The sequence below is a fragment of the Sebastes fasciatus genome, chromosome 4, assembly GCF_043250625.1.
Source record: "Sebastes fasciatus isolate fSebFas1 chromosome 4, fSebFas1.pri, whole genome shotgun sequence".
Classification (NCBI taxonomy): Eukaryota; Metazoa; Chordata; class Actinopteri; order Perciformes; family Sebastidae; genus Sebastes; species Sebastes fasciatus.
Window position 1 is genome coordinate 20,378,509 of NC_133798.1, and position 20,391 is coordinate 20,398,899.

The 20,391-nt window shown below is 41.2% G+C and overlaps 1 protein-coding gene across 2 annotated transcripts; it reads left to right on the forward strand.

Annotated features, from left to right (window-relative positions):
* Nucleotides 1-1,658: 1,658 nt before the first annotated feature.
* Nucleotides 1,659-20,285, forward strand: rfx7b (regulatory factor X7b). Of its 2 annotated transcripts, none has more exons than XM_074632624.1 (10): nucleotides 1,659-2,219; nucleotides 6,344-6,377; nucleotides 10,836-10,920; nucleotides 11,325-11,364; nucleotides 11,455-11,577; nucleotides 11,662-11,778; nucleotides 12,016-12,100; nucleotides 12,192-12,399; nucleotides 13,715-14,010; nucleotides 14,095-20,285. In XM_074632624.1, the coding sequence occupies exons 1-10, from the start codon at nucleotides 2,089-2,091 to the stop codon at nucleotides 17,413-17,415; spliced, it is 4,440 nt and encodes a 1,479-aa protein (XP_074488725.1). In that variant the 5' UTR covers nucleotides 1,659-2,088; the 3' UTR covers nucleotides 17,416-20,285. The 2 variants fall into 2 exon arrangements, with proteins under 2 accessions (XP_074488725.1, XP_074488726.1); XM_074632625.1 differs by having other exon boundaries at nucleotides 13,715-13,908.
* The last annotated feature ends 106 nt before the right edge of the window (nucleotides 20,286-20,391 follow it).

The window sequence follows — 20,391 nt, forward strand, 5'->3', positions numbered from 1 at the left end:
TATTTTATTTATTTTATTTATTTTATTTATTTTATTTATTTTATTTATTTTATTTATTTTATTTTAACAGCAAGGAAGGTTGCATTTTTTTTATCAACAAAGTATTTTTCAGTTTATAGGAGTAAATAGTGTATGTCTCTTTCTTTATATATTTGTTTGTTCATTTGTTACCCCAATGCAGAAAATAAGGAAAGATGCCTGCCAGCATGTTTTTTAAATATATTTTATTTTGTTTTATTTAATTTTATTTTATTTTATTTTATTTTATTTTATTTTATTTTATTTTATTTTATTTAATTTTATTTATTTTATTTTATTTTATTTTATTTTATTTTATTTTATTTTATTTTATTTTATTTTATTTTATTTTATTTTATTATTTTATTTTATTTTATTTTATTTTATTTTATTTTAGAGGGCGATCAGTGCCCCCCAGCAGGTGGCGTCCTAGGCGACTGCCTATATGGCCTGTGCCTTAAGCCAGCCCTGATAACAGCTAGGAACAAGGACAACAAAGCTGGACAAGTAAAGGTGAGGAATAGACAGGACTGTTATGTATACAAGTAGTGAAAAAAAAGGTGTATATATAGATATTATGTAAATATATAATCATTTTGTCGATAAAATGTCAGAAACTTGTTGTTCTGTCCAACCAACAGTCCAAAACACAAAGATATTCAGTTTATATTCAAAAGCTGGACCCAGCAAATGTTTGGCATTTTGCCTTAAAAAGAACCTAAATTGATTAATAGATTGACCTGGTGCACACCCTGATACTGCATCACTCTGTATTTTTTAAAGGATAGGTTCATAGCGAGAACGAGCGCGGCGTGTGAGTGAAGGCAAGCAGGCAGGCAGAGGAGCAGAGGAGCAGAGTACAGCAGAGACTCCGGTCCTGGAGACCAAAGCTACGGTCTCCCCCGCGTCCTCCAACCGCGGCCAACACTGTTTAACAGACGGGCTTCACTAGATATAACTTTGCAGTTTTGGTGCTTCTGTGTAGTTTGTGTTGGGAGTCTGAGTCTGAACAGCGTAGCCACACGCAAGCGCGCATGGAACACCGACCCGGATTGATTTATACGTGTAAGAAGTTACAAACAGTCCCTTTAATGGTACGTGTCCACAGGGGCGTTTTTTATCGCGAGGGGACGCGACGCTTCCCAACATTGGACGCTTGGTGTGCTGTCCTGAAACAAGGCACTCAGCTCCTGATTGGACGAACGCTTTCCCTCCATTGGCTGCTGCTCCCAGCTTTCAAACTGGAACCAGTATGGAGGCTCGTTTGGAAACTTTCTTCTCTTATTTCAAGTAAATAGTTCACTGAAATGTGTTTCTGAAAACATTTGAGGCGAGAAATAACCAATGCAGTTGCTGAATCTGTCTTTATTTTGGATCGACAACGTTTAGTTTAAAAGATTATCGGGAGTTTCGAGAGGCGGCGAGTCGCGTCGGACGCCCGTGATTTGCATAAAGTAGCCAGGACCTCAACTTTATGCAAATAAGGAGCGGGCGTCGTGACGCCTAGTCTCTCGAATCGCGACGCCACACTACCAGAATGCATTGCGCGGCTGCTTACATAGACAATGAATGGGGAGCGTGGAAAGCACGGAGCCTGTGGACACGTACCGTCAGACAAAATGTGAAACTATACCCTTTAAACTTAAACAAATCTCATGCTTTTATTGTGAAGGCGCACCCCCGCTGTGGTCGGTGCTTCTGTCTGTAGCTTGACTGCAGGCAGCTCGTCTGTAGCTGCTGCTGGCTGCTGCAGGCGTGCTATTTGCGGCAGCGGAGAGAGAGAGACCCCCTTTTAGCGAAATGCCTTTTGTATTCCCCGTGTGCGTGTTGTTGTTATTATTTGCTGTGTGTAGTTCAGTAGCGTGTGTTCCTCCAGGCTCAGATCTCAGTGTGTTTAGTAGCCATGATGCTCTGTGGAGGATCCAGCTTCAGCGGGCTGTCCTAGCTGACTGAGCCGCTCCAGCAGCGGTGGGTCCGGTGCAGTGCAGCCGGGGATGAGGCCTACTTGTTAAAGCTCCTCTCTCTCCTACACCACCTCCTCCTCCACCACCTCCTCTCTGCTCCATCGTGATGGCTGAGGATCAACAACAACCTGGTCTGAAGCCTGCAGCCTCGGGACTAGGATCTCTTCCAGCTCTGGTACCAGGTCTCCAGGGCCCCGAGGCCAACGCGTTACAGTTCAAGATCAAGAATTCAATCTGGTAAGGATGCAAATCAACCAGCAATACTACTGTCCTCCTCTTCTCTTCTCTTCGCTAGCTCATACTTAGCGTCTCTAGCTGCTGCTGCACAAAGCGCCTCTAAATAACACCAGCGCTCCCATGACAACCGGGCATCTTTAACCCTCAATAACAATAACAGCGCGGTCCTGTTACCTGCTTTATGCGTTAATAACATGTTAACATCTGGGTATGCACAGCTGTAGTAGCTGTAATCATTAGCATCGAGCCATATAGGAGGAGGCCATGTGTGATAGATGACACCTAATATAAACCCACCCAGTGGTGCTGCTGATGATGCTCAGGATGACAGGTGTCAAACCACACTGAGAGATACACACTGATTTAATGATGCTGATAATAATACAAGGTGCTCTGCTAATAATGGGTTACATGGTTAGTTTCTGCAGTGGTTTTGGATATTATTAAAACTCAACAAATATTTATGTTTGATTCTCCATCACTATGCAGTGAATTGTGATTAAAATCAACTAAATAATGGGACATTTTATCATCTATATTTACCCAGATGTTATGTACAGTGGCTTTGGGAAGAATTCAAACCTCATTCACATTTTGCACACTTTATAGATGTATATGATGTATTTATGATGTCATTTAAAATTATACACACATATATATATATATATATATATATATATATATATATATATATATATATATATATACTCAGATGTTATGACATGCTCTACAGTGGCTTTGGTAATAATTAAAACACAAAAAATATTTATGTCTGATTCCCCATCACCATGCAGTAAATTGTGATTAAAATCAACTAAATAACATGTTATTATCTATATATACTCAGATGTTATGACATGCTCTACAGTGACTTTGGACATTATTAAAACTCAAAAATATTTATGTTTGATTCCCCATCACCATGCAGTAAATTGTGATTCAAAATCACATAAATAACATTTTATTATCTATATCTACTCAGATGTTATGACATGCTGTACAGTGGCTTTGGAAATAATTAAAACTCAAAAAATAATTGTTTGATTCCCCATCACCATGCAGTGAATTGTGATTAAAATCAACTAAATAACATGTTATTATCTATATTTACTCAGATGTTATGACATGCTCTACAGTGGCTTTGGAAATAATTAAATATATCTGTTTGATTCCCCATCACCATGCAGTAAATTGTGATTAAAATCTACTAAATAAATGCTCAGCAGTGGCTTTGTATATAATTAAAACTAAAAAAACATTTATGTTTGATTCCACATCTCCATGCAGTAAATTGTGATTAAAATCAACTAAATAAAAGTTTAATATCTATATTTAATCATATGTTATGATATACTCTACAGTGGCTTTGGACATTATTAAAACTCAAAAATATTTATGTTTATGTCACCATGCAGTAAATTGTGATTAAAATCAACTAAATAACATTATATTATCTATATCTACTCAGATGTTATGACATGTTCTACAGTGGCTTTGGAAATAATGAAAACTCAACAAATATTTATGTCTGATTCCCCATCACCATGCAGTAAATTGTGATTAAAATCAACTAAATAAAATGTTAATATCTATATCTAAATAGATTTTATGACACGCTCTACAGTGGATTCGGAAATAATTCAAACAAAAAAATATTTCTGTTGAATTTGCCATCACCATGCAGTAAATTCAGATTAAAATCAACTAAATCACATTATATTATCTATATCTACTCAGATGTTATGACATACTGTACAGTGGCTATGGAAATAATTAAAACCAAAAAATATTTATGTTTGATTCCCTATCACCATGCAGTAAATTGTGATTAAAATCAACTAAATAATGTGACATTTTATCATCTTTATTTACCCAGATGTTATGTACAGTGGCTTTGGGAAGAATTCAAACCTCATTCACATTTTGCACACTTTATAGATGTCATTTAAAATTGATTAACTGTACTTGCACAATAATCCACAATGACAAAGTGAAAACATGTATTAGATGTTTTTTGTTTTTTTGTGCTAATTTATTGAACATTTCTAAAAATGAAATTGCTCATTTACATAATAGTCTTTGCTGTGCATCCTTTGGTGCACCTGTTTATCCCTGAGGGGTGTGTCTGAAATCCCTATTAACTCCAAACAACTGTATTTACTGTCCACACTAGGGATGTAAGAAAATATTGAATATCGCAATTTTATGTTTTGTGATACTGTATCCATTCTTAAAAACACTATACATTTTTTGTTAATAGTTTACATGCAAAGATTAACTCAGTCAATACTTTATTTCATTTGCAAAGAGATGTGCCCTCTCAGTGTATCTGCCATCTCACAGTAGTGCTATGATGTTGCATGTTACAGGGACTGTGATGAATGCAAATGCAGATCCCACTGTTATGATTGTTTATGCATACTGTATGGTGGTGTGCTCTTCATACTGTGACAGTTTTCCTAAAATATAATGTGTGATGTGAAAAAGGCCGATGTACAAAAAAGTAGTGTCTTTGCACGGATCCCTCGATGCAACTCACTGCATTTTACAGATGCAATGGTGCGACACTAAACCTGACAATGATGACGCAAAATGATGATAACTGATCAAAGTGTCAACAATTTAAATTTACTGCTCACACTACAATAAACTTTTGAGGGTCCATAGAGTGCTACAGGAATGAGTCCTAACACCCGGAAATGAGTTAGCATTTTAGCACTTCAGGTTCCCTCGTCTGGAAGTCAATGTTTTTTTTTTAATGTTTTTTTAGTTAGATGCCTGAAATAAGGTCTGTGGCTAAAGAGATTTTAACGTTTTGCTCTACGATATATAATACGTCAATGCCCAATGGAAAAACCAGAGGGATGCTAACTTCCTGCTTGGCCTACAAAAATCCGTCATCGCTGCAGCACTCTATTGGGAGTAATGAATGAGGACACAGCCTAGAACTTGATTGGAGTCCTTCTGTGGCAAATTCAAATGAGTGGACACGATTTAAAAAGGCACACACACCAGTGTATATAAGGTCCCACAATTCACAGGGCTTTTCAGACCAAGTCACAATGTCCTAGGAACTCGTCCTGGTCCTCCGCGATCTGTTTGTGTCGAGGCATAGATGTGGGCGAGGGTATGAAACCATTTCTAAAGCTCTGAGTGTCCCCAGGAGCACAGTGGGCTCCATCATTGTGAGATGGAAGAAGTGTGGAACCACCAGGATTCTTCTAGAGCTGGTCATCCAACTCAAGGCGAGAAGTGTCATGGTCAGGGAGACTTGTCAGAAGCGAGAGAAGAATGAATGCAGCCAAATACAAAAAGGACGTTGAAGTAAACCCTCACCAGAGTGCACACAGCCTCAGACTGAGGACGAAGGTGAAGGTTTACCATTCAGCAGGAGAACAACCTGAAGCAGACAGCCCAGACAACGCTGGAGTGGGAAGAGTTTCTGAATGTCCTTGAATGACCCAACTGAAGCCTGGACTTGAAGCCCAAAAAACATCTGTGGAGAGACCTGAAGATGGCAGCTCTTACACTCCCCGCTGAATTGTCAAGAAATCTGCCAGGAAGAAGACTTGAAGCTCGAAGAATTCTTATGCAAATGAGATATTGAGATTTTAAATAAATATGCAAAACCGAAAGATGTTTTCGCTGTTTTCATATTGCTTATTGTCTTGCTTATCTGTAGATTGGTGGCCGAAAAAGTACATTAAATCCATTTTTAATTAAATCTGTAACACAATAGAGTAATACTTTCCAAAGCCAAAGCATATCATGATATCTGAGTAGATATAGGGAACAAAAATGTCAGATTTCCTTGATTTCAGGCTCTTTGCTGCGTGGTGGTGCAGCACAGTTTTCAGCACATGCGATTGTGTATCACAATTTAGGATATTTAGAAAATTATATTCAAAAACTACAGTAGTAGATGAGAAATATCAATAGATATCAATACATTGTCAGACCCGATTGTTCATGTAAAGACTCATTCTGCTCTAGTTTCTTATAGTTTATACCATACAAGAAAAACGAATTTTGTTGAAATAATAAAATTCTGCTTGTATCAATGTTATTTTAATCCAAGTCATATTTATTCACGTTTCTGCCTTTTGCTCTCTTTCTCATTGTAGCAAATCTGTACAATCAAAAGTGGACAGCATATTGGTGAGTACAGACCAAGTCTTTTTTATTCGTTACCTAACACTCTCCCATCCCCTTATTACCAGAAAGTTACATTCAACTGTTTATTGGTGGATCATAAGAACAGGTGTGCATCTTAGCTTTATTTAAAGGAACAGTGTGTAACATTTTGGAGGATCTATTAGCAGAAGTGGAATATAATATTCATAACTATGTTTTCATTAGTGTATAATCACCTGAAACTAAGAATTGTGTTTTTGTTAGCTTAGAATGAGCCCTTCTTATCTACATTGGGAGCAGGTCCTCTTCATGGAGTCCAACATGTTGCTCCGCCATGTTTCTACAGTAGCCCAGAATGGACAAACCAAACACTGGCTCTAGAGAGAGCCTTTCACGTATTTACGTTACCTGAAGGCCACCGTTGTTCTCTTAACACGCTTGTGAAACTGCGGTAACGTGAGCCGCAGAGTGCAAAACCGTGGTACCGCCAGCCGCAGTCTGACTTCCATTGCTCCTAAAGTAGTACGGTAAGGATGGCCTCTGAGCGAGGCGAATGGCATTGCCACGGTTTTACACTCGCCAGCTCACGTTACCGTAATCTTGGAAAGGGGGGAGTGAGTGGAGGGGTACTCAGTTGGTTGCAATCTGCAACCACATCACTAGAAGCCACAAAATCCTACACACTGTACCTTTAAGAAAAAAAATATAAATGTATGTTTCATGGTTAGTTGTCCTAAGACTCAACTGGATCCATGCTTACATGATATTTACATCACAGCAACAGATACAAAAAAGGAGTTTACGATAATAGGTTTTTTATTATCATAGTAACAGTTTTTGCAATATATAAAGGAACAATTTTTCTGGCATTTACAAAAAAATGGGAGGTATTTATCTCTACCACATGTGTATTATGTAAAAGCTCTCTCTTTATGCACATTTTGTTTTGGATATATCTGAGCTGCCGTGTCCCACACCTTGTATTCAGCAACAACAAAGCAACATCAGTGACATCAAAGCTACATGAAAAGCTTTGTCCATTTTTTGTTACCAATAGAAAATACAGACTGTTAACAGTTTCTATTTTAATTTCAACAAGTCTGTCTGGTATTTGACAGATTTTGGCTGGCATGTTTAGTCCCTAGTGTGTAAGCACTTCAGATGCTTACACATGACACTGTTGGACACAGCACGTCAGACTGGGGCAAATTAAAGACATCCTTTACACCTGCCTTAGTAATAATAATAATAATAATATGTGTCTATAATGTGGATTGCGTCTAAATAGTGTTGTGGGGTAAATATCTGGAGCACCGCACCTTACCGTACAATAATATGTTATAGAATATAAAGATAAGGAGACAAAATTGTACGAACACTTGCAGTAATAATATTTATAAGACTGCCCCCTCTTAATCAATTAGTCGACTATTTGGTGGTTTTGGTCTTAGTTGACTAAGATTTCTGTAGTCGATTAGTCAGGTTTTATGCTTTTTTTCATGCTGAATGATTTTTTTCTAAGAAACTTATGAGCACATCTTTGGTAAACACAAGATTTAAAGCAATAATTTCCCAATTTAGGATCAATAAAGTACATCTATCTAGCTAATGGCATTTGGAGGATTTCACCGCGCCCGAAAGAAAAACAACCAATTAGAGTCGAGGAGTCTCTACAGCAGCTCTCAATCACTGCTTGTGAAACACGTTAACTCCGAACAAATTGTCAAACTAGGCAGCGCTGATCAAATATGAATCAAGATTCTGTTACTGTAATGCCTATTTCTCTTCTCAAATGTTTTCAGAAACATCTTTTAGGGCGCTTTCACAAGCCAACATTTATTCAGTTTTAATCTGGTGCGGTTCAACCCCTGGTGCAGGGTTGTGAACGCAGTAATCATACTTTGGTGTGGACCGAAACAACTAGTCCCAGGCCGTTTCTGAGAGGTGGTCTCGGACCATTTCCAAGTGAACCAAAACGTAGGCTGCCTGTGTGGGCATTTGTTGAGATGGACACGGGTAAACAATAACATAAGTGGGAGAGGACAGACAGATGTTTGTTTGACATCTGGGCCGAAGAGAACATACAGAATACGCTAAATAAAGTCCACAAAAATAGTGATGTTTATAAAGTCATTGGAGATAAATTGGAGGAGAAGGGATTCGTGAGCACAGTGCAGAGCCAAAGTTAAAATAACGTTGACAGCAATATTTCAAAGTCTGTGATTCCCTGCAAAGAAGTGGCAGCTCTCTGGACAAAAAACATAAATTCGCTACTTCATACACGCCCCTCTGCAAATTATTTTTAAAATTTGGTCCGCTTTAATTTGTGCACTGTGAAATCAAACCAGACTAAATAGAAAATGAACCGGAAAAAAAGTATCAATTTTCAATTGTCCATTAATATATGGCCTAAATAAAAAATAAAAAACTTGATAATTGATACTTGATGATTGACTCCATTCTTCTCAATATAAAATGCAGTTCAACAATTCAAACCACATTAAGTGGTACAATATTATAGCCTAGGACACTGGGATTTAAACGTTAGGTCTGTTTGTATTACGGTTGTTTGAACATGTATTACATACATTTATTGCAATGGAACCTGTGATATACAGGTGGTGCTTTCATCGTTGGGTGACTCCCGTATCTGAGACGTGATTTTGTAAATGAAAATCTAATTATGTAAATCAAACCTGCCTAAGTTACTGGTATACGTTCTGATGCCTGATGCTAAAAGATCCGACCATTGTTTGTATAATATAAGCAGAGCAGGACTAATTCACTCTGTGTTCGTAGCAATGTTGTGTAGTAAATGGCGTTTTCATTCACTGCTCATTGGCTGACGGCTCTCACCTCATTCATTCAAGTATTGGTTCCCCTAGCAACAAAGAGGCTAATAGAAAAGGAAAGAGGTAAGATGAGTCCGTTCTTAGAAACCAGTTTGAAAAGCAGTCAAGGTGGAATCAATAGTAAGGAGGAGGTTGTGAGCAACTGTGGCAATTTAAATAAGGGCTGGGCGATTTGGTCAAAATCTTCTGTCTCGATATGGGTCCTTTCATATCTTGATAACGATATATATCACGATGCAGCATGTTTTCCGGTAATTTAATAAATAAATAATCTATATGGAATAACCGCATGGTAAAGCTTTATTTTGTATACTCCTGTGTAAATTAAATATTGACAAATAAAAAGTATTTTCTCATTTAATTAAGAACCTTAGTGCAAAATGAACGCAACAGTTTCAAGTGAAGTTATAGAGAAAAAATGCAGATAAAAAATATATATATTTCCAGCTATACACTGAATATGTTTACATGCAGGCACGCAAACACAGAGTAATACCATTAAGACAATATATCACAATTATGTAAACCACACATCTTCAGATGATATTCCCTCAAAGATTTCAGATATCAGATTTTCTGAGAAAGTTTAGTTAGTATGTGCTTGTTATTATCAATTTAGACGACAGGATTGGATATCTCCATATATATGATTTCATCACGATATGATGACAGATTTTCATATTGAGTTATCACCCAACCGTATTTTAAATTGGCTCTAAATTCTGAACCAGATAGCCTTAATATTCAGCGTACACATATCTATTTGTCCAGTAGTGAAGAGCTCACAATAACGCCTGAAATAAGATCAACGTCACCTTCTGTGTTCATTCTCTATTCCATATTACTCTCGTGAATCAAACATTTATAGATTCTGCATGGGAAATTTTTTTTTAGGGCTGTCAAGGTTTATGCGATAGTAACGCGTTAACACATTAATCAATGTAATCTATCTTCCGGAGGTTATAGTGGACTCAGTTTTAAAGTGAAGATACCGCTATCATGTGAAACTAGGAAATCTAAGGAATCCTTTGGTACCAACCATGTCATACTAGGTTGTACAAAGGAGTCTAAATAATGCTCCAAACTTGCGCAAAATTTTGGCGAGGACATTTTCAAAGGGCTCCCTTGACCTCTGACCTCAAGATATGTGAATGAAAATGGGTTCTATGGGTACCCACGAGTCTCCTCTTTACAGACATGACCACTTTATGATAATCACATGCAGTTTGGGGCAAGTCATAGTCAAGTCAGCACACTGACACACTGACAGCTGTTGTTGCCTGTTGGGCTGCAGTTTGCCATGTTATGATTTGAGCATATTTTTATGCTAAATGCAATACCTGTGAGGGTTTCTGGACAATATTTGAGATTGTTTTGTGTTGTTAATTGATTTATAATAATAAATATATACATACATTTGCATAAAGCAAGTATATTTAGCCACTCCCATGTTGATAAGAGTATTAAATACTTGGCAAATCTCCCTTTAAGGTACATTTTGAACAGATAAAACATTTTTAATTTGTGATTAACTATGGACAATCATGCAATTGATCGCAATTCAATATTTTAATGGATTGACAGCCCTAATGTTTTTACTTTTTTTTTTTCTCTAATTACATTTTTACAGCAAGATGTTGAGAAGTTTACAGACATCGAAAAACTCTACCTCTACCTGAAGTTGCCTTCTGGTCCCAGCAGTGGCAATGACAAAAGGTATGTCGCAGACACACACACACACTTCGCTCAAGTTTTCCACTTTGGCTTTTTTTTTTTGTCTCACACACACACATGGCTGCTCTATTGTGGCTCTCATTACATTATTGGCACTGTTGTCTCATTGCTTGTCAAAAATTCAAGTCCCTATCCGCTGGCTACGTCGCAGACACAATTTAGGCTGCTAAAAGTGAAGTTGAATTTCAAGTTGTTGACATTTTTGGGGGTTTGTTCGTCACTGGTGAGTTTTTGTAATGCAAAAATTATCATTCATTTTCCAGCTGTATGATTGATTATCATTATGAAGCAAACCACTGATCTATGTAGATTCTTGCTATACCTAGCTGTCTGTGTTTCATTTGTTTCCCCATATCTATTCATCACCCCCCAATTCTGCCCATTTGGACTGAGAATGAGAGGGGGTCCTCCACTCCTGGATTATGGTATTAAAGTTTCTGATTTAACAAGAAATGAGGCATACAAATCGAGGACACTGCCTCACCATATTTATGTTTCTTCTGTACCCATTTCAGTGATCAGAGTTCCATGTCGTCAAGCCGTACTCAACAGATGTACGCGTTCAACTGGATACGGAATCACCTAGAAGAGCACCCAGAGACTTCCCTCCCAAAGCAAGAGGTGTATGATGAATACAAGTGAGTGTGTGGACCTCGCTGAGGGGACTAACAAACAGTATGTATTTCGCTTTTAGTCTTACGGAGGATTCTCTTCTCTTGCAGGAGCTATTGTGACAATCTTGGCTACAATCCACTGAGTGCAGCAGACTTTGGAAAGATCATGAAGAATGTCTTTCCTAACATGAAGGCACGTCGACTGGGCATGAGGGGCAAATCCAAATATCCTTTAAAAACGGATGAACCTGTCAACAAAGTCTTCCTCTGCTTTTAGTTGTCTGCGCTTCGCTTTATTCTGCTTACATAGTCTTCAAATTATGTCTTCAATTGGCCAATTACCACGTACGTTCACGCTTTGAGTGGTCAAAAGACTAGAAAGGCGCTATATACAAATGCAAGTCCATTTACCATTTCTATATCCAGAGTCTTTATGTTTCAGACACCTTAACTCCTTCTCACATACTGTTATAGCGGGTTAAGGAAGAAAGCTTTTGTTCACATGCCGTCCTTACCCAACCTGGATCTGCAGAAATCTGGTGATGGGGTAAGTTACAGTGCAGAAACACATTCAGTAAATATCTAGATAGACTTTTAAAACGGTCTGATGCCCATCCACCTGCTGCTCTCCTCTGTAGTGTGAGCTGATGGAGTCGACGGGCCAGTCCCCGAGCGCTGAGGATGAGATGAGATCTGCAGCCTGTGGACTGGTGTGTGAGTGGGCCCAAAAGGTCCTGAGTCGTCAGTTTGACAACGTGGAGGACCTGGCCCGCTTCCTGCTCAATAGCCACTACATTGGTACTAAGTCCATGGCTGCACTCACTGTTATGACGGGAACACCCACAGGTAAAGAATAATGTCCTCTGATCTGCTGTTGTCCGTCTGTGTGTGTGTGTCTACATCATAGTTGACAGCATTATATTGCAGTGTTTTTGGAGGGATATGTTAGGGTTGGAAAAATGTAATTTGTAGTTTACATTTGTGATTATGTGCCTCACGATGATCACTAGTGGACATCGTGGTTTTTCTTGTTTGATGCTTAACGTGTCTCTCAAAACAGTTCATGCACACAGTTGTCAGCTGTCCGTGGTGCTGAAAATGCAATTTAGCTGCCGGTGAACCACGTCTGATGTTAACCACCCTCATGATGGCATTTTAGACAAAACATTTTTGCGATGATGAACCTAGACTGGTAGGAAAGTACGATAATAATAACCTGGTTAAAACTGCCCACTCCCACTAAACAAAGGTATGGAAACTAAAAGATTAAACTAGGGGTGACCCTGAAAAGTCGACGATTCGGTCTAAGGAGCATGACTCAACTGTTAATCTCAATTTCGAATTGTCGCAGTGGCAGTAAAATGTGGTTATTAAACAAAGGATCGTTCCATTCTGGCTATATGGGGGTGTTGAATGACTGATTTGACATAGAATTGTTTGGTTTCTTCCAATTAATCATATATAGCCTCTTTTGGTATCGATGTCGGTCTATTAATAATACTGTTAATAAAGAATTGAAAATAACTCGTGCTTTCAATCAATCTCCTTAGTGTGCGTGTAGACTAAGTTGCACTATGTTATCATATCTCATATTGAAACCCACCAGTCTGACAAACCCATTTCTATTCAATTCATCATTATACAATATTGTATAATGATCCAATTTGCGGGACCATCGAAGCATCTTGGCCTCAGAAAAACTAAATAACAACTACGTAAGGCTAATGTTTCAAAATCATAAAATAAAAATGTGTTAATTAAAGCTCTCACATAAGAACGTATCACTATCAGAACGCTAGCGCTGCTGATTTTGACATTTCTTGTCAAATCAGGATCTCCACTCCGTTTCAGTACTATGGACTGTGCCACACCTACACACAACAAACAGCGCTGTCCTGAAACAACAGCTAAGCGATAGTCACATGTATCTCCATTGCTGATTTTGTCGCTTACGCTCGCTCTCATCGCATCCGGTTAGGACACGGTGTAAGAACCATTCCGCAGTTTGAAATACTTGATAATACTGTGCAGAATACTTTTCTTGCTTATATGTGGTACTGCAAGTCCAGAACTATTGACGCTGTCGCTATTGTCCGTGCCTGGCCACGCTGTATCCTCGCTAATCATAATTCTTTGCTGTTGTTTTTTCTTCTCTTGGCAGGAATGAAGACGCCAACTCCAGCCTCTGCGTTTGTGCCAACAGCTGAGGCCAACTCGTTCCAGCCCCAGGTGAAGACCCTGCCCTCTCCCTCTGTCGATGCAAAGCAGCAACTGCAGCGTAAGATCCAGAAGAAGCAGCAGGAGCAGAAGCTCCACTCCCCCTTGCCCAGCGAGGCACAGGTCAAGAGAACGGAGGTCAGCACCCCCGGTCCCACCATCCCCTGTGGTAGCCCTGCTATGCTCTCCTCTCAGCCCACCATAGGCATCGTGGTAGCAGCTGTCCCCAGCCCAGTCACGGTATGTGGCTGAATTTTCCAACTACTTATGTTATTAAGAAATGTGCCTCAATGTAATTTGATATTCTCACTTTTCTTCTCCCAGGTACAGAGAGGCAGGCAGTTGATGACCTCACCCAGCCCTGTGGGGACAGCAGAGGGGAAAGTGATGCCTGTGAACTTCCAAGTGGTCACTCAGTCTCTTAAACAGTCTCCCAAACATCCCCAGAATATCTCCGCTAGTCCTGTGGGTGACCGGATGGCACGACACGGTACGCGGTACGCACAAATCCTGCCCAAGCCCTCTGCCACCAGTGCCATCACGCTGCGCTCGCCCCCCACCCTGCTCATCACCAACAGCCCCATAAAAACTGTGATGCCAACCCCCCACGTCAGCTCGGTCAACGTGGTGAAGATGACGGCCATTGCTCTGGCTCCCAGCAGCACCAGCACAACCGTGCGTCCCGCCTCGGCGGGTGTGAACACCATAGCTACTTTGGACGATTCCCAGCAGCCGCACTCGTTTGCCCCTCAGTCTTCTGCAATCAGACCAATCTGCACCCCGGTCCTCTTCACTGACGCCAGAGCAATGTCTGAAGCTGGACATGACAGTAACTCCGCCCATGGCACAGACAGAACTGCTGTTGGGGCCAAAGAGGAGAGAATGGCTAAGTTCAGGGCTGCCAGCGAGCCAAGCTTCCTGATCAAGTGTTCTCCCGGACCAGACAGGGGGGCAAGGATAAAATGTGACCCCACATCCCATTTCACTTCGGTAGCTGGGACTCAGGACAGCAATAACAGTAACTGCCATGACGGTACTTTGTACTTGACTGTTGATAATCAGAACTCCAATGGCAACACATCATCCAATGGCTCCTCCGCTGTTACTTCAACATCGAAGGATCCCTGCCTAGACGCCAAGAGCCCCAGGAAGCGCACAGGCCCGGGCGGGGAATCCCATGTGATTCCTGTGAAGAGGGTGTTTATCTCCCAGCAGCCACTGGCTGTAATCGACAATCCCAAACCTGGAGTCAGTGCTGCATTGAAGAGGATCCCCAGACCGGGAACCCCCGCCAGACCAGAGAGTGCCCCCTGCAAAGTGACTGTGAAACACACCTCCATAGGGCCCACACAGATCCTCGCACTCTCCGACTCGCCCATCACACACACCGAGGGCTCCCGGACTGTTGTCAAACCCCAGGCCTTGGTGTTGAAACGCGAAGACCATTCTCTCAGCACTGATGCCAGCACCGCAGCGGCTGGAAGCAGGACGTCGGATCAGGCGTTGCTGCGGCAGATCACCGGGAACCCTCACGCCATACCAGCCAACTCAGGAGCACACGAAGCCTCTGTGATGAGCGATTTAAAGAGCACAATATGGGAGGAGGGGCAGCTTGACGAGCTTCGGAAGCAGGCATTTGCACAGCAGATACCAGCAGAACACAAACAAGCCCCCACTGACCAACTTTCCATTATAGCTCCACCCCCCGAGGCCTCGGGCCAGCTCACCCTCACGCAGGAGATGGTCGACTTTGCAGGTTCCCAGCCCAACATGGACTACTTCCCGTTCAATGATGACGACATGACCCAGGACAGCATCGTGGAGGAGCTGGTCCAAATGGAGGAGCAGATGAAGCTGAAGGGTCTGTTTGGTAGCTGCGTCGACGTGTCTTTACAAGGCCAGTCAGCCAGCGGTCAAAGCTCCATGCTAAACGCTCACCAGGCCGGCACTACTTTCTTCCACTCTGCCCACAGCAGCACCACTCCTGTCCAAACCCCCACTCCGACGCCGACTCCAACTCCGACGCCCACCCCCACCTCCGAGATGATGCTCGGGCACAGCATGACGAGGGAGAGCCCCTGCTCCCGCATGGCTACCATCACCCCTGTGGACGGAGCCATGGGTCGCCACACCCCCATCAGCACGCCACTGTCCAACTGCAGCAGCAGCGTACCCCCGAGCCCAGTGGAGTGCAGGAACCCTTTTGCGTTCACTCCTATTAACTCAAGCATCACAGGTTACCATGACGCCAGTATTGTCTCCAGCAGCCCCGTTAAGCCCATGCAGCGGCCGATGGCGACGCACCCTGACAAGGCCAAACTGGAGTGGATCAACAACCGCTACAACAGCAACTCTGCAGGTCCTTTGCCCAACCACAGCATTGGCATTCTGCCCAGCTACCAAGACCTGGTTGATGACCAGTTTCGTAAGCCACACGCCTTTGCAATTCCCGGCCAGTCATTTCAGGCTCAGACGAGACAGGATGGTGCTCACTTTGGCCGTTTGACCCCCATTTCCCCAGTGCAGCAACAACAACAACAACAACAACAGCTGGTAACAGGTGTAACCACTCCCACTAAACAGGAGAGTTTTGCTGTGCCTGCACCGTTAGACAACAAGGCGTCAACCTCATCTGCGTCCAGTACTTTCCGTTGCCGCAGTGTCAGCCCCTTAGTGCGCCAGAGAAACTTCAGCGGCAACACCAACCCTCTGACCGCCACCACCAACACCACCACCACCACCCGAGCCGTCGTTTCACCCTTCAACTCCCCCATCACCTCCGAGGTGCTCAGCATCCTGTCCAACAGCCAGACGGTCGGCTCCGTCCACAGCATGGTCCAGCGTAGCCAGTCGGTGCCCCTGAACATCATGATGCAGAGCGAGATGATGCCCGTGCAGGGTCAGAGCAACACCGCCAAAATCACCAACGTTCTCCTCAGCAAGATGGACGCTGACGGGGACGATTCTGTCCGTGGCCTGGGTATAAACAACCTCCCCTCTAACTACACGGCCCGCATGAACCTCACGCAGATCCTGGAGACCACTCCTGGCTTCGCCGGGGGGACGTCTCACCAGACTCAGCTGCCTGTTAGCTCCAGCCCTGCTGCCTTTGAGCTCCAGCAGCACGGCTACCTCACCACCGGCACTGGAGAACAGGTGAGTTTCTCTGCTGGGGACAGCCAAGCACAAGCGGGTCCGGGTGAGCAAGACCAGCAGCAGCAGGAGAATCCTGCGCAGACACAACCACAGCTCCTCCTCCAGAGCACACAGCAGCAGGAGGCGGAGGACGAGCAGCAACAGCTGGATTTCAACAACACTGTCAAGGACTTGCTGGGGGATGACGGCCTCAACCCCAGCTCCCAGTTGGTGGGTCAGGTAGCGTCCGAGCTCAACGCTGTGGCGTCTGACTTCTCAAACGACATCAGACTGACCTCAGATCTGTCCAGTAGCATCACTGACCTTAACACGTTGGACACCAACCTGCTGTTTGATCCCAATCAACAGCAGGAACAATATGAAGACTCGACACTGGAAGAACTGAAGAACGACCCGCTTTTTCAGCAGATATGCAGTGATACTGTGAACTCTGGTTTTGACTGGCTAGAAAGCAAAGACCAGCCTACTACAGTAGAGATGCTGGGCTAATGTTATCTTTTACTCTCGTATGATTTTCTGTTCTCTGTCGTTTGTTTGGTGCGTATGTAGTTTATCTGTTTTTTAAACTATAGTTTGTCGGGATTTGTCTGGACTTTGCCATTCGTTCTGTTAAAAGTGCCAGGCTTACCAGAAAATCTCTCCTACTGACGTTTAGTTACTTCTCTCCTTTTTCACTTGTCACCCAGAGTTTTCAGTACTTAACCACTTTTTTCTCCCTCATCTGAAATTAGAAATGTAAAAGCATTTCAAGTAAAAAAAAAAGTGTGAGAACTTGGTGGCAGCATGCACTTAACAAAGAGCAGGTTCGTACGGTATGAACATTAACATAATCTTCCATGTTATAACCAATCAATAATGCAATATTTGTATTTAACGGACACTTAATGAAAGAAAGAAAGAAAGAGATGGAAATTTGGCACAAAAGACCAAAAAACGTATGCCGTTGTGTTCTATTTTCAGCGTGATCAAGTTCAACCAAATGGAGACAATATTGGGATTGTAGTATATGCACATAATAGTTGTAGTACATTTGCCTGCCATATCTGAATATTAAAAAAAGGGTGGCATCTTATGCTGCCAGGTGCTGAATTTATGACATAATCTTTATACTTTATCATATACCAAATCAGTGGAAAGCTGATTCACATCTGAGCATTGTCCAAGAGTGAAATTTTTCTCAAAGCCTATACTTCTTGTACTGTTTAATATCTTATAAAGGGAGTAGATGAATCAGTGGGGAGAAGATGGGAATTCAGGCCACTTTGTGGACTTATAAATGGAAAGGAATCAACAACTGGCTGCCTTATTCCCAAAGTCCAAGGCCTTACGCCATCTGTAGAAAGACTGTATATAGTATAATGTTAAGACTCTTCGGAACCATCCAGAGCTTCATCATATCAAGGCAGCTGTTAACTCTGATATTTTCAGTACTATTTCTTATTGTTTTTTGTTTTGCAGTGTTAAAATATAGATGCGTATTGTATAGGCTAACGACTACACTGTGTGTGCCCTTATCAGTGATGGATTTAGAGGAATTTGATGTCGGTAAACAATGGCAGGCACACTTTCAGTCATGAGATTTCTTTTCTTTTGTTTTGGCATGCTATACTCCCAGCTTGGATAAGAATATCAATGGTATGGAGAAGGCTTAGTTACATAGAAAAAGCTAGAGGCTAACATTTATGTTTTGATGTCATCTTGGGATCAAGAGGAAATTAAATAATGTTTGTGGAGAATCCAGCCTTATTTCCATACCAAAGATGATCTGTTTGAATAACATTAAGAGATTATTACACATAGAGACACTCCTAGTAGACATTAACAACAACTAGAAACGGGCCGCCTGGAGATATTAAAAAGAGTTTTATTGCATTTGAGGAAAAAGGGTTAAGTTGCGTAAATCTTATGTACAGTATGTAAATTTGTGAAATGGTCGCTGTCCTATGTTTTATAGGTAACCATGGACCTGAAAGCATGTTGAAACCATCACTGCTAGCCAGGTAGGCTATGTGATACAGTAGGATGCTTGCTTGAGTTTTTGGCTATTGTCAATGTTGTATAAGTCATGTTTAAGCTCCATCTGTAAATAGGATAGATACATAGAGATTTGATGTATCAAGACACTATATTATGGCCATTATTCTAGCTAAGTATGTGCCATTCAAAAGAGAAAAAAAAGCTTAACAGATCTATAGTCGGCAAGATACTGTATGTTGTGTGTTACATTTCTGGCTCAATGTGTCGTAAAAGTAATGCTGTCTGGTCTCGCTTGCTGATTTTTCTTTTTACTTTTTTTCTATTCAAAGATAAATAGGTCTCTGCGGTTGCAGAAGTGATGTGTGCTTTGAGCAGGATCAATAGCATGGTATATTGAGAAAAAAAAAAGTTGTGATACTGTTAGCTGGTTGCAAACATCTCTGTGACAGACGTTGTGCTCAAAGCCTTTTCAGCAGACACTGGAAAAAAAAAATTACTCATGTTTCAACAAAACTTTGGAGGTTCACATTATTGCACTAAATTTTTACGACACACGGCTTTGCCACATCTTTATGGACAAATGTAATGATGGGTGCCCACACAAAAAAAAAGAAAAAAAATATTTTTTATGACAAGATGAGTAGGGAAATTAACTGTCAGAAAAATGACTAATTGTCTTGTAGCAAAAATGTGCATTAATCTCAGTGAGATACACATTTCTTACTCATTCTCATACATGAGAATATAAAGCATCGAGGGGGAAAAAAAGTTCAACAAACCTTTTAAAAACCTACGTGCTCATTATGTTGATAAATGATTGTACGCACGCATGTGTGATGACTTCTGTTGTACTTTGTATTCTCGGTAATCACTGTCTTCTGTGATTTGGGCAGGTTCTGTTAACCAGACTGGCAGTGCTAGTTTCATGAATTGATTACTTTTGTTGTGTGCTGTTTACTAAGTTAATGTTGTTCTACATGTTATGTTGATGATGACTGTTTTCTGTTGATTTTTACATATTCTTATTTTGCAAAAAAATGCATTTGTGAAGAAATTTAACATTTTCTCATTTCTTTTAACAATAAGGCACTGATATTTGAATTTTAATGAAGGAAATGCACCTCTTTATGAGTACAGGAGCTCCATCAAGCAGTGACTCTGATTCTTTACCTTTGACTGACCCAGAACCAACTCTGTTTGACTATCTTGTCCATTTCTACCAGTAGAAAAAAAAAACCCTCCTCTGTGGTGTTGTCTGGTGTACTGCTTAATGTACAGTAGCTTGTTAATATTGCAAACGCGTTGTTTCTTTTTTCAATGGAAAGTACTCACTGGTGAGATTTTTAAAGTGGTTTTAAAAGCCAATAAACTTTTTTAAAGAATGCTTTTGTGTGTTTATGTTGGAGCTGCAACTATGAATCGATTAGTTGTCAACTGTTACATTAATCGCCATCTATTTTGATAATAGATTAATCAGTTTGACTAATT

Coding starts and splice junctions, on each gene's coding strand:
- rfx7b (XM_074632624.1), top strand. CDS start 2,089: ATGGCTGAGGATCAACAACAACCTGGTCTGAAGCCTGCAGCCTCGGGA. Junction 10,921..11,324: donor CAGCAGTGGCAATGACAAAA/GGTATGTCGCAG, acceptor TTCTGCCCATTT/GGACTGAGAATGAGAGGGGG. Junction 12,101..12,191: donor TGCAGAAATCTGGTGATGGG/GTAAGTTACAGT, acceptor TCTCCTCTGTAG/TGTGAGCTGATGGAGTCGAC.